Genomic DNA, 15,984 nt, shown 5'->3' with positions numbered 1-15,984 from the left:
ATGAGCTGTTGGCCAAAAGGCAGGGGAGTTACTTTAATATTTTAACAACCCCCAGCTGTCCTGGTGCGCTCCAATAATCACCAGTCTGCAGCAGGGGCAGTATGTGTGCACCTTAACTGTGTCTTTCAGACATTGTAAGTTGTAAATAAAAGTTAAATAACAATCATGGTTAGGTAATAACTTAATTTTTAAATTTTAATATTTAAAATTTAAATATTTAAATTTTAAAATATTTAAATTATTAAGATTGTAAAATTTAAAATTTAAATAATAAAATATTAAATATTTTAATATTTACTGAATGTTCGCTATGCACCTGGCGCTGTGCTCAGCACTTACAGGCAGGATACGATTTCGTCTTCATAACAACCCAGTGAGATAGGCATTATTATTCCCATCTCCATTTTATACGTGAGAGATATGAGGCAGAGAGACGTCAAGTCACCTGCTCAAGGACACACAGCTGGTAAGTGGTAGAGTCAAGGGATGAGCCTAAGTTTGTTGGATTCAGAGCCTATGCTTTTAACCACTATGTAGTCAATGTATTGAAGTGGGAAGATGTTTATGACATATTATTGAATTTTAAAAATCAGGTAGGGAATTCCTTGGCAGTCCAGTGATTAGGATTCTGTGCTTCCACTGCAGGGGGCACAGGTTCCATCCCTGGCTGGGGAACAAAGATCCTGCAAGCTGAGCGGCACGGCCAAAAAAAGAAAAAAAAAGAAGGTTACCTATGTTAGGTTCATATGATCCCATTATTGGGAAAAAAATATATATATATATGAATCAAGATGCTATTTTAATAAGTCACTCCACATATTTTCTTTTCTCAGTAATTCTTCCCCACCTCCCATGAGCTCTTGCCATTAAGATTTGGCCTTGGAGCTGACGTTTTATTGCCTTGTGGTACAGGAAGGATGAGTATTAACTAGAACAGGGTGAGTTTCCCCCAGGCAAAATGACGTTTTCATTTTTGACAACGTCTGGAGACATTTTTGAGAACCACAGTTAGGGGTGGTGGTGGTGGTGTTGCTACTGGTATCTCTGGTGGGTAGGAGTCAGGGATGCTGCTAAACACTCTACAGTGGACAGGACAGATCCTTCAACAAGGAGTTATGCGACCCACCTGTCACTGTGCCAAGATTGAGAAACCCTGACCTGATCTGCAGAAAATAAATCCTTGGCTTTGGGTTTTCAAATAGAATTTTTCAAGTCTAAAGCAAGGTGACAGTCTAACAGTAAACCAATTTAATTGGAAGAGCCCAGCTTTGCTAAGAGAGGAAAGAGCTTTCTTGGAACCCTTAAAAAGAGGTGTTTTCTGTCAAGAGACAGCATGGAGGACTGGAGCACAGAGTTTTCTCTAAAGCGTGCAGTAGAGAGGCCCAGACAGAAAGGAACTCCCCATGACACGGGAAGATGAAAGTCCTTTTCTGAGGATGGCGAGAGTGTCAGGGGAACGAGGGCAAACGTTTGGAAACATGAGACCTGGCTGAGAGGCTGAGGAGATAGAGCCCAGGTAGAAGTGAGTGACTCTAAGCCATACGACTCATCCTTCATTTCTCCAGGGGGAATCCAAGTCCTTCAGAGAAGCCCCAAGTTCAGCATGGCACTGGAGAAACCGGTGATTACAGTGGAAAAATTTAAATGGCGGAGTAAAAAAAAGAGATGAAACAGCCCATGTGCCATGTGTCCAAAGGATGCATTAAAAAAACAACCCCCAAAACCCTGTATATATGTTCATAAAACAGAACATGATCCATACAACAAAATGAATGAATCTCAGAAATACTATGCTGAGTGAAAAAAGCCTTCCACAAAGGAACATGTACTACATGGTTCTGTGTACTTGAGATTCTAGAACAGGAATATCTAATCCATGGCGGGAAAAGAATTCAGAAGAGTGGGTGCCTCTGGGGCCTGGGGCTGGGAATTGACTGGGCAGGGACATGAGGGAACTTTCTGGGGTGATGGTAATGTTCTATATCTTGATAGGAATTTGGGTTACATAGTTGTGCACGACTGGCAAAACTCAGTGAGCACATTCAAGATCTACACCTTTCAGGGTGTGGTAGGCAGTCTCCAAGATGGCCCCACTGATTCTTGTCTCCTGGTATTCAGACCCTTGCATCATCCTCTCCAATACTGGATGGACTTTATATTAGTTAGCTGGGGCTGCCATAACAAAACACCACAGGAGGTCTTAACAAAAGAAATTCATTTTCTCACAGTTCTGGAGGCTGGAAGTCCAAGATCAAGGTGTGGGCAGGGTTAGGCCTCTCTCCTTGGCTTGCAGACGGCCACCTTCCTGCTGTGTCCTCACATGCCCTTTTCTCTGTGCACGTGCATCCCTGGCGTCTCTCTCTCTCTTCTTACAAGGACACCAGCCCTTGGATTAGGGCCCACCCAATCATCTCATTTGAACTTACTCATCTATTTCAATACACTATCTCCAAATATGGTCACATTCTGCGATATTGGGATTGAGGCCTCAGCATATGCATTTTGGGGGAATGCAATTCAGTCCGTAACAAAGCTTCTCTATGGAACCAAGGATATTGCAGAAATGACACAGTTTGATTCCTGAGGTTAGATCATAAAAGACATTGCAGCTTCTGCCTCACTCGCTAGGACCACTTGTCTGGAGGAGCTGGCAGCTTGAGGATGCTCAAGCAACGTATGGAGAGGTGCACTTAGTGAAGAACTGAGGCCTCTTACCAAAAGCCATGGGAGTGACCCATCCTGGAGGTGGGTCCTCCAGCCCCAGACAAGCCCCCAGAGGACCACAGCCCAGCCACCACCATTACTGCCACCTCATGGACAAGCCTGAGCAAGAATCCCCCAGCTAAGCCATTCCCAACTTCCTGCCTCAGAGAAGCTATGAGATAATAAATGTTTACTGTTGTTTTAGGCCATTACATCCTGCAGTAATTTGTTATGCAACAATAAGTAGCAAATACAGGTTTGGGCACCAGGAGTGGTGCAAAATTTAACAAAAACCCTAAAATGTGGAGTGGTTTGGGATGGAACAGTGGCCAGAAGCTGGAGGACTTTGGCCAAGAGTCTTTGAGAAAGCGTGAATAGTCTTAGTAGAAGCCCAATGGCCTTTGAGGAGGCAGTGAGGGAAGGGTTCCAGGAAAGTGAGGAAAATGTTACTGGGGTTAAGGGATCCTTGTTAGGTGGTGGCAGAAGGTTTCCTAACACGTTGCCTGTGGTCATGAGGAAGGTAGAAAATGTTTGTGATGAGGCTAAGTGGTCAAGCTAAAGAGAGTCCCAGACAGAGTCTTGGAAGGTGCTGCCTGGTTACTTCTTGCTACTTATAGTGAAATGTGAGGGGGAGAGACAGTTAAAGGAAGGGCTGTTAAATCAGGGCAATGTTCTGGGCTTGAAAATTCCCTGCCTCTCCAGGTGGCAAATGAAATGTAAGAAACAGGTTCTGGGCAAAGATCAAATCAAGGGCACTCTCAAGAAAACACAGTCCAGAGAAGAAGCTGAGGGTGTGGTTGTAAAATCCTTTGTTAAGAATACAGATCCAGGGCAGTGTCCAAGAGAACCCTTCGGTCAAAGAACTGGGCTTCTAAGAAGCTTCTGTCCTTTGTCAGTCTTTGCAGAAGCCCATGGTGGAAGGGCTTGTGACAAAAAAGTCTGTGGGCGTGGGTTTTGCCTGATAGGATGAACCCCAATAAGAAGCACTGCCAACTCAGACTGACAGAGACCCACAAAAGTCAAAGAAGCGTCTGGACCCCCAAGCTTCTACAGGCAGGAAGCAGGCTATAAAACTATGCAGCCACATCCATGGGACACCTTTCATAGGAAAGGGAGGACGACTCAGAAGGCGGAACTCACGGACCAGGGGCAGAGCCAAGAGCCCTGGAAAGTCATTTCTGGGCAAGAGTTGGACTGAAGCCCAGTCAAGGAACTGCCGATATTTTCCCAGCTGGACTTCAGAACTGCTTTGGGCCAGGGACTCCTGTGTGTTTCCTGTTTTTCTTCTTTTGGAACAAGAGGAGTGTATGTAGCAGTGATGCTATGTCTGTCCCACCAATATGTGCTGGGTGTGTGAGGGACAGACCCTTTGTTCAGAGGTCTTCAGATTTCTGGAAGTAGTACTTGATGAGCTGAACGTAACGTACTACACCCATGAGCCCCATCTGTACCTGGACTTGATTTAGACGAGATTCTGGAATTTGAGCCGATGCTGTTACTGGGGTGAGATTTTGGGGGGCCTCGGGAGAGAGGAGGAGGAGTGTGAATCATTGAGGACCCGAGGGCAGGCTGTGGTAGCCGGCCTCCAAGATGACTGCTGATAATCCCCGCCTCCTGGTCTTCAGGCCCGTGTGTAGTCTTCTCCCACACTGGAGGGTGACGCCCTGGGTAACCAGCAGGATATTGCAACAATGACAGAGCATGACTTCTGAGGCTTAGTCACAAGAGATGTTGCCATTTCCATCTTGTCCTCCAGGATCACTTGCTCAGGAGGAGCAGCTGCCGTGTCATGAGAATGCTCGAGCCACTCTCTGGGGAGGCCCATGTGGTGAGGAACAGGGGCCTCCTGCTGACACCCATGTGAGCAGCCGTGTTCCAAGTGGATCCTCTGGCCCAGGTCAAGCCTTCAGATGACTGCAGCCTTACGAGGGACCCTGAGCCACAGCCGTCCTGCTAAGCTGCTGCCAAATTCCTGACCCCACAGAAACCGTATAGATGATAACACATGTTTGATTTTGCTTTAGGCTGCTACGTTTGGGGAGAATTCGTTATGCAATCATGATAACTAATACACATTCTGTGTTCATTTTACATGAAGGAGACAAAACATGTTGAGTTCTAGTTAATGGTATATGTGCTAAAACATTTAGGGGGAGGACTACAGATGTGTGCTATTTATTTTGAAATGCATCCAAAAAATAAGATGGATTAATGCAGGACAAGAAGGATGGGTAGACAGAAATGTAATAAAGAGTACAGCAAAGTGTTAGCGGTAGAATTAGGAGGAGAGCTGTCTCTGTAAAATTATTTTTGCTTTGCTGTATGTTTGAACGTTTTCACATTAAAATGCTGGGGTGGGGGCTTCCCTGGTGGCGCAGTGGTTGAGAGTCTGCCTGCCAATGCAGGGGACACGGGTTCGAACCCTGGTCTGGGAAGATCCCACATGCCACGGAGCAGCTGGACCCGTGAGCCACGACTACTGAGCCTGCGCGGCTGGAACTTGTGCTCCGCAACAAGAGAGGCCGCGATGGTTAGAGGCCCGCGCACCGCGATGAAGAGTGGCCCCTGCTCGCCGCAGCTGGAGAAAGCCCTCGCACAGAAGTGAAGACCCAACACAGCCATAAATAAAGAAATAAATAAAATTAAATTAAAAAAAATGCTGGGGGGAAATGGCTGAGTAATTTCTTAACTTGGGTGGTTGGTACATGAGCGTTCCTTAGATGATGATGATGATGATGTAAACTGCAGAGATACCTTTCATTTGCTCCTTAGTCTGTTTATTTCAGAATAATAACTATTATTTGAATGGCTGAGGGAAGTGACTAGGTGAGTGGTCCTGAGTGAGACCAGGGAAGGGTGTGGAGGCATCGAGAGACCTGGGGACTCAGAGGGGTCTGGGGCTGGGACACGGAAAACAGAGAATGGGACCTTCACACCAGTGGCCACAGAAGAAACCTGGGAATCATGCCAGGGACTAAGTCGAGCCAGCTACTCTGCCAGTAAGCCTGGCAAGGCCAAGAGGATGGTGACAGACAGGAAGTCTCCTCCCCAAGTGCCATGAGGCCTTCTGGGGGGGAGGGGGGGAGAAGGAAACCCTGATGGCTGTGTGTCCCCAAAGTGACCAGGCTGTGAGTGACAGTCACTGAGATAACCAGCCTTAAATTTGACTGAAAAGCGTTATTTTAGATTAGATTGAATACATAACCTCTGGAGAAGTAATTTTCTCCATAAGCCTCAGTCTCCTCTTACCTGTAAAATGGTAATAAAATATTTAAAAACCTCCTAAGGCAAGAGGGATTTCAGTTACCAATATGTCTGTACATCTGAGTCGAAGTATATAAATTTAGATTCTGATACACATTCATATATATTCATATATATGTACAAACACACACACACACACACACTCACCACAGAGGTACTGACGTGTGCAGATGGGCAGAGCACAGTCTTGGAGGAGTTTGTACCAAAAAGTCAACAGGGAGAATTCTGGTGATAAGGGTGACAGCTTATCTTTTACTGTTTTCTAACTTTCTGCTTATCCCAATTTTTTCACATTTGATTATGTTCTACTTCAGAACCAGAGAACATAAGCAAAAGCCAGAGAAAGACAAATATCATACCATATTGCTTATATGTGCAATCTAAAAAAAGGTACAAATGAACTTATCTACAAAACAGAGATAGAGTTACAGATGTAGAAAATAAACTTATGGTTACCGGGAATAAGTGGTGGGAGGGATAAATTGGAAGAGAGGGATTGACATACACAATACTATACATAAAAGAGATAACTAAGAAGGACCTACTGGATAGCACAGGGAACTCTCCTCAATACTCTGTAATGGTCTATATGGGAAAAGAATCTAAAAAAGAGTGGATACATGTATATGTTGAACAGATTCAGTGTGCTGCATACCTGAAACTAACACAACACTATAAATCAACTGCACCTCAATAAAAATTTTTAAAAAAAGGGGAAAGCAGAAACTGAGACCCATCCTCCTAGCAAAAGCCCCTCCCCTAAGCCGCCAAGGAAGCGCCCATGAGTACCTTGCCTGATGATGGGAACGCTGTGGGCGGCTCTGTCCACCTTGAAGGAGAACATCTTCTCGCTGGCACTCACGGGCCGCCTGTGGGAGGCTGGTGGGACCATGGGGGGCTCGGGGGACCCCTGCGACCAGCTCCTCTGCACTGGCGCTGTCCAGATGCCCGAGTAGAAGGGGGTCTGTGTTGGTGAGGGTGACTGGTTCAGTTGCTGGGTGGCCCAAGGTGGCTGTGGCCTTGGCCAAGGTGCTGGGCCCCTCACCCATGGGAAGGAGACCTGCAGGGGCAGACAAGAGGGTCAGGGGAGGTTACGAGCAGCTGGGGTGGTCTTCACCTTTCTGTCCCGGCGACATAATTGCTGCCCTAGATTTCGGCGTATAAGTCACTTCTCCCAAGAATCCCTCCCACACTCTCCCCAAATTTGGGATGGCGGTCCCCACCATGGGTCACCTTGCACACTATCACACCACCATTTATTGGGTGCAGCCTTCGTGCCAGGCACCCAGTCAAGAGATTCACATGCATTACCTCATTTAATACCCCTGATGCTCTGTGATGAGCCCGAGGCTGAGCAAGACCTAGTGACTTTCCCAGGACCACAGATTTGGCAGTGAGCGTCTGAGCTGGTACAATGCCACCTCTGAGCTCTGAGAGGCTGACAGCTTTTTGTCTACCTTGCTCAGCACCGTATCCTCAGCTCCTAGAATAAACCCTTGGCACATACACAGTAGGTCCTTAAATACTGGTTGAAAGAATGAATGAACACATCTCCAAGATTCAAGCCCAGCTCTCCAGGACACACACATTCACACTGTGTGTCTCCCTCGCACTCCCATTCCACCTGCTCCCCGAAGCCGAGAGCTCTGGGGTGGCAGGCACCCCAACTGGCTCGAAACCCAGCTGGCTCATTAGCCTGTGATCCTCAACATCTGCCACATCTGATTCTTGGCAGACGCTCCATAAATATCTATCGAGGGAACCTTTTTTCATCTGACCCGGCGGAAGATGTCTGTAGCTACTTTCATTAGAGAGCACATCAAAATCCATCTACACCGGGAGAAGCAAATGCTGAGAGGTGCTGACACCTGGCTTTGTCTTGGTTAATGCTGTTGTGGCCGTCCCTCCCCGAGCCTAGTGGTTAAACCGTGACATCGTGAATGCTACCATTTACTGTAATTACTCACCGATTTCTCGCGATAGCCCTGAAGGGGAGGAGCTCTCCTTATTCCTAGCTTACAAATGAGGCTTGGAGAGGTTAAGGACTTCACCAAGCTCAGGTGGTGGTGGAGAGGGTGGTGGGACTGGGGTTCTGGAAAGCTCTTTCCCTCTCTGTCTCTCTCTCCCTTCTCTGCCCCGCCCCCAGTCTCTTGGCAGAAAAAAACACACTTTTCAAGGAAGAAGCTAAGTTCAAAGGTTTGCCGCCTGTGGCGGTCACGTTTCTCTTTCTGCAGACTGCAGACACATAATGAGAAACAGGACAGAATGCTTCCGAAATAGGAGCACTGGCAGACAGAACTTCCTATAGCTCCAGCTGGATTGTATTCAAGAGGAAGGTTCTCCACTCACTCAGGTTCCCAAACCAGTCTTTTAGCTACAGTCTTTCCCAGCCAAGTCAAGAATCCGGTGAATTCCCCTGAAGACTTTTTTGGAGTCAGGGAGAACACTGTTCGGGAAAATCAAACTCCAATTGCCTGGCGACACCTGCCCAGCATTTATGATGACACTGGCCCCGTTGAAACCTGTCTCAGGAACGGACTTGGCAGTGTTCCAGAACTCTGTTACCTTATGTGAAGATTCGAATTTCTCTCCACTGTGGGCACCTCGGTCTCCACCTAAGCTTTCTTCCTTTCTCTCCTTTCAGAAGCTGAGGTGTCCTGCTCCTGCCTTGCACTCACTTCTCCATCCATCCGATCCCTTCCCGTCCTCTCCTCTGGGGCTGTCTTGCCTCAATCATTCCTACAACCTTTCCTCATCGATTTAATAAAGATTTATCGAATGAAAGGGCTGAAGGTGGGAAGGGGGAAATTTGAATATGTTTTACCCCCGCCTGAGAGAAAACAAATCGAGAGACCACGGGTAGTGTGGAGGAATTCCCTTTTGTGCTGGGATGCTCAGGTAGATGTGCCTCACTGCCCACTAACTGCCAGGGTGCTGAAGGGAGTGCTCATATCTCATGCCTCAAGTGATCCACTGCCGTAGTGGACAGGCCGCAACCCACCTGGCTCTTCTGGAAATTCCAGGAATCTCCCTCCCAATCTGTCGGCCCATTGCTGTGGGTGGGGCTAAGCAATCAACCAATCACACTCCCTGGACATACTGATTGGTTCAGTGGTGGGGCAAGTGATCCAATCAGAGCCAAGGAGAACCAAGAAGACTTGGCTGGACACCAGGATCTGGAGTGACCTGGTGGGACTTCAGAATGCAGCCAGCATGAGGGAGTGGAGCCCAGACATGGAGAGAGGGAAGCTGTTTATTTATTTTTCAGATTGTGGTAAATAACCTGCAACATAAAATTTATCATCTTAGCCATTTTAAAGTATACAGTTCAGTGGTGTTAAGTATAGTCACATTTCTGTGAGATGGATCTCCAGAACTTTTTCGTCTTGCAAAACGTAAACTCTATTAACCATTAGACAACAACTCCCCATTCCCTCCGCCACCCAGCCCGTGGTGACCAACATTCTGTCTCTATGAATTGGACTACTCTAAGTACCAAGTACCTCAAATAAGTGAAATCACATGGTACCTGTCTTTTTGTGACTGGCGTATTTCACTTAGCATAATGCCCTCAAGGTTCATCCATGTTGTAACATGTCAGAATTTCCTTCTTTTATTTTATTATTTTTTTGTGTGTGTGGTAGGCGGGCCTCTCACTGCTGTGGCCTCTCTCGTTGTGGAGCACAGGCTCCGGACGCGCAGGCTCAGCGGCCATGGCTCACGGGCCCGGCCGCTCCGCGGCATGCGGGATCCTCCCGGACTGGGGCATGAACCCGTGTCCCCTGCATCGGCAGGCGGACTCTCAACCACTGCGCCACCAGGGAAGCCCTTCCTTCATTTTTAAGGCTAAATAATATTCCACCATACAGTTTAGAGTGTATTTTGTTTATCCATTAAGCGTCATGGGCACTTGGGTGGTTTCTACCTCATGGCTATTATAACTATGCTGCTGTGAACATGGTGGGGAAAATAAGGAAGCTGGTTTTGAGCACTGGCTGGGGTGCTACCCTGAAGTGCTCCATCCCTGAGGCTGGCTAGAGCTGGTTTCTGTTGCTTGCAGCACACAGAGCCCGAACGATAGGGCCCCTAGTGGGAAGGAGCCAAAGATGTATAAACGCAGCAGAGACTCCTAGCTCGTCGGGTTTAAAAATTTAAAAATAAAGGTTTTTTTTTTTTTTTTTCTCTGAAGCATGTTGGTTGAGGGTAGCTTTAGTTGGATGGTTAAAGTTGGTTTTCTCTAGTTTCCCGGCTTGCTTTATCAAAGGGAAGGTCAAGGTTTTCTCAGAAATTGCTGCTGGCAACTACAACGATACAGGCAGGGAGAAAAGCAAACATAAGAAGAAGACTCACATTAAAAGCTAGCTCTGGGCTGTACAGGAAGCATGGGGTCAAGGTCAGTTATCAACAAGTTTGTTTTTATTATTTATTTATTTTAGATTTAATTCTATTTATTTTTGTCTGTGTTGGGTTTTCGTTGCTACGTGCAGGCTTTCTTTAGTTGCGGCGAGCGGGGGGCTACTCTTGTTGTGGTGCGCAGGCTTCTCCTTGTGGTGGCTTCTCTTGTTTCGGAGTGTGGGCTCTAGGCGCATGGGCTGCAGTAGCTGGGGCACATGGGCTCAGCAGTTGTGGCACGTGGGCTCTAGAGCGCAGGCTCAGTAGTTGTGGCGCATGGGCTTAGTTCCTCCACGACATATGGGATCTTCCCAGACCAGGGCTCGAACCTGTGTCCCCTGCACTGGCAGGTGGATTCTTATCCACTGTGTCACCAGGGAAGTCTTCAAGTCTGTTTTTAGAAACTTTAGTTTAAAAATACACGCTAATGCCTTTTCTCTTTCTTTGTGTCTGTTCTCTGACCATATGGTATGTTGCCATGGTTGGGTTTTTTGTTTTGTTTTTGAGGTAGCATATGTGATACTCCTGATTTCTTTTCCATACTACCTTTAAAATAGCAGGTTGGGGCTTCCCTGGTGGTGCAGTGGTTGAGAGTCCGCCTGCCGATGTAGAGAACACGGGTTCGTGCCCCGGTCCGGGAAGATCCCACATGCCACAGAGCGGCTAGGCCCGTGAGACATGGCCACTGAACCTGCGCGTCTGGAGCCTGTGCTCCGCAACGGGAGAGGCCACAACAGTGAGAGGCCCGTGTACCGAAAAAAAAAAAAAAGCAGGTTGTCAACCACCTGGATTAACCATGACCACATCCACGGCTGAATTTATATTAGCTTTAATAAACACAGGTCAATGATTTACTCAAGAAATCACTATCCATTTTTTTTCAAATTATCTATTTGTTCTCTGTGTTATTTCCCCAATATCTGCTTCTAACCCTGTAAAGAGTATAAGTTGAACGGGAAACACTAAAAAACATTCGAAGTAGTTTGCACATCGAGTGCCTACAGTACACATGAATTCTGCCAGGAAGCCCTGGAGCCTGCAGAGAAGGTGGAAACTTAGACCTTGCCCTTGGAGAGCTTGCTATGTGCTCTGCCATTTGTAAGTAATTGTCGACAATACAACGACTATGAGCCACTGTGTAGAGAAGCCACAGATGTGCCACAGACTGTGCTGGGCACTTAATGCATGTGGTCTCATCTGATCTCCAGAATAATCTTGCAGGAGGCATTTTACCCCTCATTGTGTGGATTAAGAAACTGAAGCTCAGAGAGGTTAAATGACTTGCCCAACGTCTCACGGCCAGGAAGTGGTGACACAATTTGACTCCAATACCTGTGCTCTTAGGACTTCTAGGTTACTCGAAGTCATGATTTATTACCTGCTTTCCATACTCACAAACGGATCTTAGACGATTGGTTAGTGAATGATAGGATATTTTCCAAGTTAAAAGAAGGAAATGAACATTAGATGGTGTGAAAAAACACAAGACATCACATGGGCTACTTAGAAATGGGATTTTCTAGGAACACTGACAACTGTCTTATGGAAGTGTTATTCATCTGGTACATGCCACGCCCTGGAAGCAGCTCAGAGGACCCCAGCCTCCATCCGGGAAGACCTGCGGTATGTTCACTGCTGTACCAGAGGAGTGCTGGGGCCAGCTGGTACCCACCCACGAGAACTGATTGTTAAATGTCCAGGAATTTTGCCAACTGGTTGATAAACACAGCCATTAATAAGAATTAACTTCATAAATTTACCATTAAATTATATCAGAAACAATTGGTATACAAACTTAAAAGTCACCCCTTCCTAATTATTTTACTCTAGTTTATTATTACCTATGCTCTTGAGGTTATTTCACTCTACTATATGTTTCTGTTGGAAATGTTACATAGTAATGTGTTACCACACCTCTCTTTCCTTCTCTGTATTCAGGGATGTGTCATTGGGAGCTGGAAATTGACCGTGGAGTGCGTATTACACCATAGAAATCAGGAAATGTTATAAATGAGGGCTTGGTTTTTAAAAAGTTTTATAAATAGGTTTAATAATGGTGGTTCATGTAGAGCTTGATTTTGTTTGTTTGTTTGTTTTGTTGATTGCCTAGACTTAAGACGGTAATGGAGAAAATGTTAACAATGCAGATTATACAAAAGCACGTTGTGTCTTAGCCGTTATGTTATGAATAGAGCAAAAAATTGGGGAAACGTTCTTCCAGTATTTAAAAATTATTATCTGATGCAGCAACAAAGTCACTCATGTCACTGATGAACATGTGAAGTTCTAACGTCTTTCTTTTTTCACTTGTATTATTCATAAATCCAAAATATCCAAAAATACCCACGAGTGCTCAGGTTGGGAACTCTCTCATTCGTCAACTGCAATGAGAAATTGGCTATGGATACAAGAGTTCACCTAAAGTCAATGAAAGCATGCTGTGAGACTTAGCTGGCTATATAGAATTTACAAGAAAGAGTACTGTATATTTTGTTACATGGATAGACTGTGCTACACATTCTTTATATCAGTAAACCTTATGCTATGCATCCATGTACTTTACTTTTTCCAGAGAGCTGGTCATTAAATATTTACCAGCCAATTGCTGGCTGTGCTGGCACCCAGCAGAGTGCCTGCTACTCATGGTAGGTGTTCGCTGACTGAGCTGAACAGTTGGCAAATGGAGTGTAAATAAAAAGCACTTTGATTCTGGGGCTGGGATGGGGAAAACACATGCTAAGCCTGGCGCATCTTGTAACAGCAGAGAGTAAGGAAGTGCCCAAAACGAAAAGGTGGGGAGATGCTCAAGGACACAGCAAGCAATCTGAAAGAGCTCCCAGTGGCCAAGGCTGGAAGAATTTGAGCGATGAACAAGTTAATGAGTATTGGATTATAATTCAAAGTGTAAAATCAGTATACATGGATCCATACTGACATAGATACATTAGTGAGTAAATACATAAAGGAGGGAGAAGAGACCGGCTTCCTTACAGAAGAATTTAACATACATAGATGTGGAGCTTAATTCCCACAGTATGGAAGGGCCTGGGGGGTAGGGGTGATGGTGGCGAGCAGGCACACTGACTGCAGCATGGAGGAGCCATGGACCTGGAAAGACAGAATGGAGACTAGAAAACATGGCCAGTAGAACTCAGAAGCCAGGAGAGGGGGCTACATGGTGCCAGGACAAATGGCCTTTATCTCAACAAGTCCCGGGATGTCACCATAACTCAGAGACGGATAATAATTCTATGTCCCCAAGAAAAGGGTAAATCATGTATGGGGTTTCAGTGTGAGAAATCAGGGTTATACATTTAGAACACAGAACCGCCAAGTTATACATTATTTTTAGGTTTTGGAACTTAAGAGAATTAAGTCCCTTTGAGCTGTTCAGAAAAGCCATTCGTTTGGGTTTTTCCCAGCTGTGTTAAAGGAGATCTGGCCCATCTAATTTTCCCATTTTCTTGTAAATCTTCAACCTTACGGTTTTTCCTTTCCTTTCAAGTTCTAATCAGCTTCCTGGTCAGTCCATAAAATGTGAAATAGAATCTAATGAGAAAGCAGCCGGATTTTTGCAAATAGCTTTTGCTACCCCTAGACTTGGCCTGCTTCAATTGGGTCTTGCCAGATAGAGAGACGGAATGAATGAATGAATGAATGAATGATCATCAACTAAGTTCAGAGAAGGAGCAACGTGGTTCTGATTTGGTAACAAAGGGTGTGGTCTGCCAGAGGAAGCAGGACACGGCCCGGTTCCTGGCCGGGTACGGGTTCTGTCTCAGCAGGATGCTAAGGGTTCAGCCCGCGCTCCCGTCTCCACCTCCCCCGATGTCATCTGCATCGCCTGTAGACATCTGGTGATAACACAGCCTCAGGGGTCCTTTTGTGTGAGTTTCTGCTGCGGAGGCCGAGCCTGAGGCTGTCTGCTGCCCCGTGCCCTCCACTTCACTGGTCTCGGGAAATCGCCTTTGATATAAAACACCCAGCCTCAGGAGTTCTCATCACATAAGTAAGTCCCCACGGGACCTGTAAGAGCACAGGGTAGAGGAAATCCTACAAGGTCAGGTAGGAGATGACAAAGCTTGACCAGAAAGAGGCTTTGTTCTGAAGGGCACCATACTCTCTGGTCATTCACTCAGTTGCCGGCTTCTCAACTCCCGGTACAGTAAAGCCACATCCTCCTCAACAACGGGCCCTATTCAGAGGTCCCAGGAATATGGAAACACCACCCTTCTTGGGGATGGACAACTAAGGCCCCGACTCTGAGCTTCTCATCACACCTGTTCACCACAGGAGAGAAATGAGCAACTCTACTTCCTTGGAGACTGGCCTGGGACTTTTCCAATGGAAAAGTGGATTATTCATCATTTTCCTCCCCCCAGATCCCTGGTGGCAAATCCCGTTAGGAAGGCTCCACTTAGGCAATAAGAATGCTTCCTAATGTCATGGACATCTTCTTTGTTTTTGCCTCCCCCGCATCCATTTCTTCCATCTTCTGGATGGGCACCTTAATTTTTTTGCAGGGAAGACACCCTTTCCCTGACAATCCTGAGTCCATAGAACTCTGACCCTTCCACCCCAGGGGTGAGACCATAACCCAGGCCTGGCCAATCAGAGCATTCCTGGCCCCTGGCCTCAGTGATTGGTTCAGGGGAAGCCACGTGATCCAAGCCACTGTCAATGAAGATGCTGGCTCTTTCCCTGGAACTGCTACTTTGTAGGGTGCTGGGGCTGCTGCTGGCCACTTTCCTACAGGTGAGGCAAGAGTCTGTCTGAGATTGGGAAGCTAACAGGGAAGAAGGAGTCAGATTCCTGACCATGATTTGGGCGCCTGGATCCAGCTGGGCCTTAGCTGCAGCTTTTGGCCTTTTCAGTTCCATGAGCTTTTTTTTTTTTTTTTTGCCTAGGCTAGTTTTAGTGGGTTTTCTGACACTTGCAAACAATCAAATTTCCTGGACAGTATGCTTATTGAGACTTTAGCATAAGCATCACTATGTACTCAGAGTGAAAGTTGTTTTAAAGGTTATGACATGCTCAAATAAAACCCACCAGACTGTCATCATGCACCAAATTTACCTTTCAACTTATAAAAGTAAAGCAGCATCTCCAGAGAAGAATGATTTAAGACCAAGGAACCAATCATAAGACAAGTAGTAAAACGCTGCTTAGAGAAACTTTGATAGATAAATAGTTCTCTAGCTACAGCAGGCTTCAGACTACAAACCCCAAATTTCTGCTTCAAAAGTGACTCAGGGAAGACATTCCATAGTTTCATTTATTTAGTTTTTTGGACTCGCTGTGCACTTGTGGGATCTTAGTTACCTGACCAGGAACTGAACCCAGGTCCTCAGCAGTGAGAGCACTGAGTCCTAACCACTGGACCACCAGGGAATTCCCAACATTCCACAGTTTTAAAAGAAAACTTTCCAGTTGAAGAAACAGGTAAAATTTATAATATGCATCCGTTGTATATATAATATGTTAATGTCTAGTATATTTATCAGATCCATGTCAATGTAATTATATTATTACTATATTTGCAAATGCATATCTATGTGTATGTATACTTAGAACCACATATTTCCAGCTCTTTTTAAAAGAGGTATTGAAAAGACTGTTCAAAAT

General features: G+C 45.9%; 2 protein-coding genes across 2 annotated transcripts in view; one reads left to right on the top strand and one right to left on the bottom strand.

The window, feature by feature from the left end:
- Window positions 1-15,984, top strand: part of LOC309808830 (forkhead-associated domain-containing protein 1-like) — a gene marked incomplete at both ends in the record, with an annotated part of 1,104,685 nt that overhangs the window by 155,176 nt on the left and 933,525 nt on the right. The gene's annotated exons all lie outside the window — the stretch shown is intronic.
- LOC309808007 (forkhead-associated domain-containing protein 1-like) overlaps window positions 1-15,984 on the bottom strand; it is a gene marked incomplete at both ends in the record, with an annotated part of 79,263 nt that overhangs the window by 36,407 nt on the left and 26,872 nt on the right. The window contains one exon of the mRNA XM_082628016.1: window positions 6,757-7,027. Within this exon, the coding sequence (XP_082484142.1) occupies window positions 6,757-7,027 (271 nt within the window). The remainder of the gene's footprint in view (window positions 1-6,756; window positions 7,028-15,984) is intronic.

Source organism: Mesoplodon mirus (assembly GCF_964341445.2).
Source record: "Mesoplodon mirus genome assembly, chromosome: 7".
NCBI lineage: Eukaryota > Metazoa > Chordata > Mammalia > Artiodactyla > Ziphiidae > Mesoplodon > Mesoplodon mirus.
This window is presented reverse-complemented; position numbering and strand designations above follow the sequence as displayed.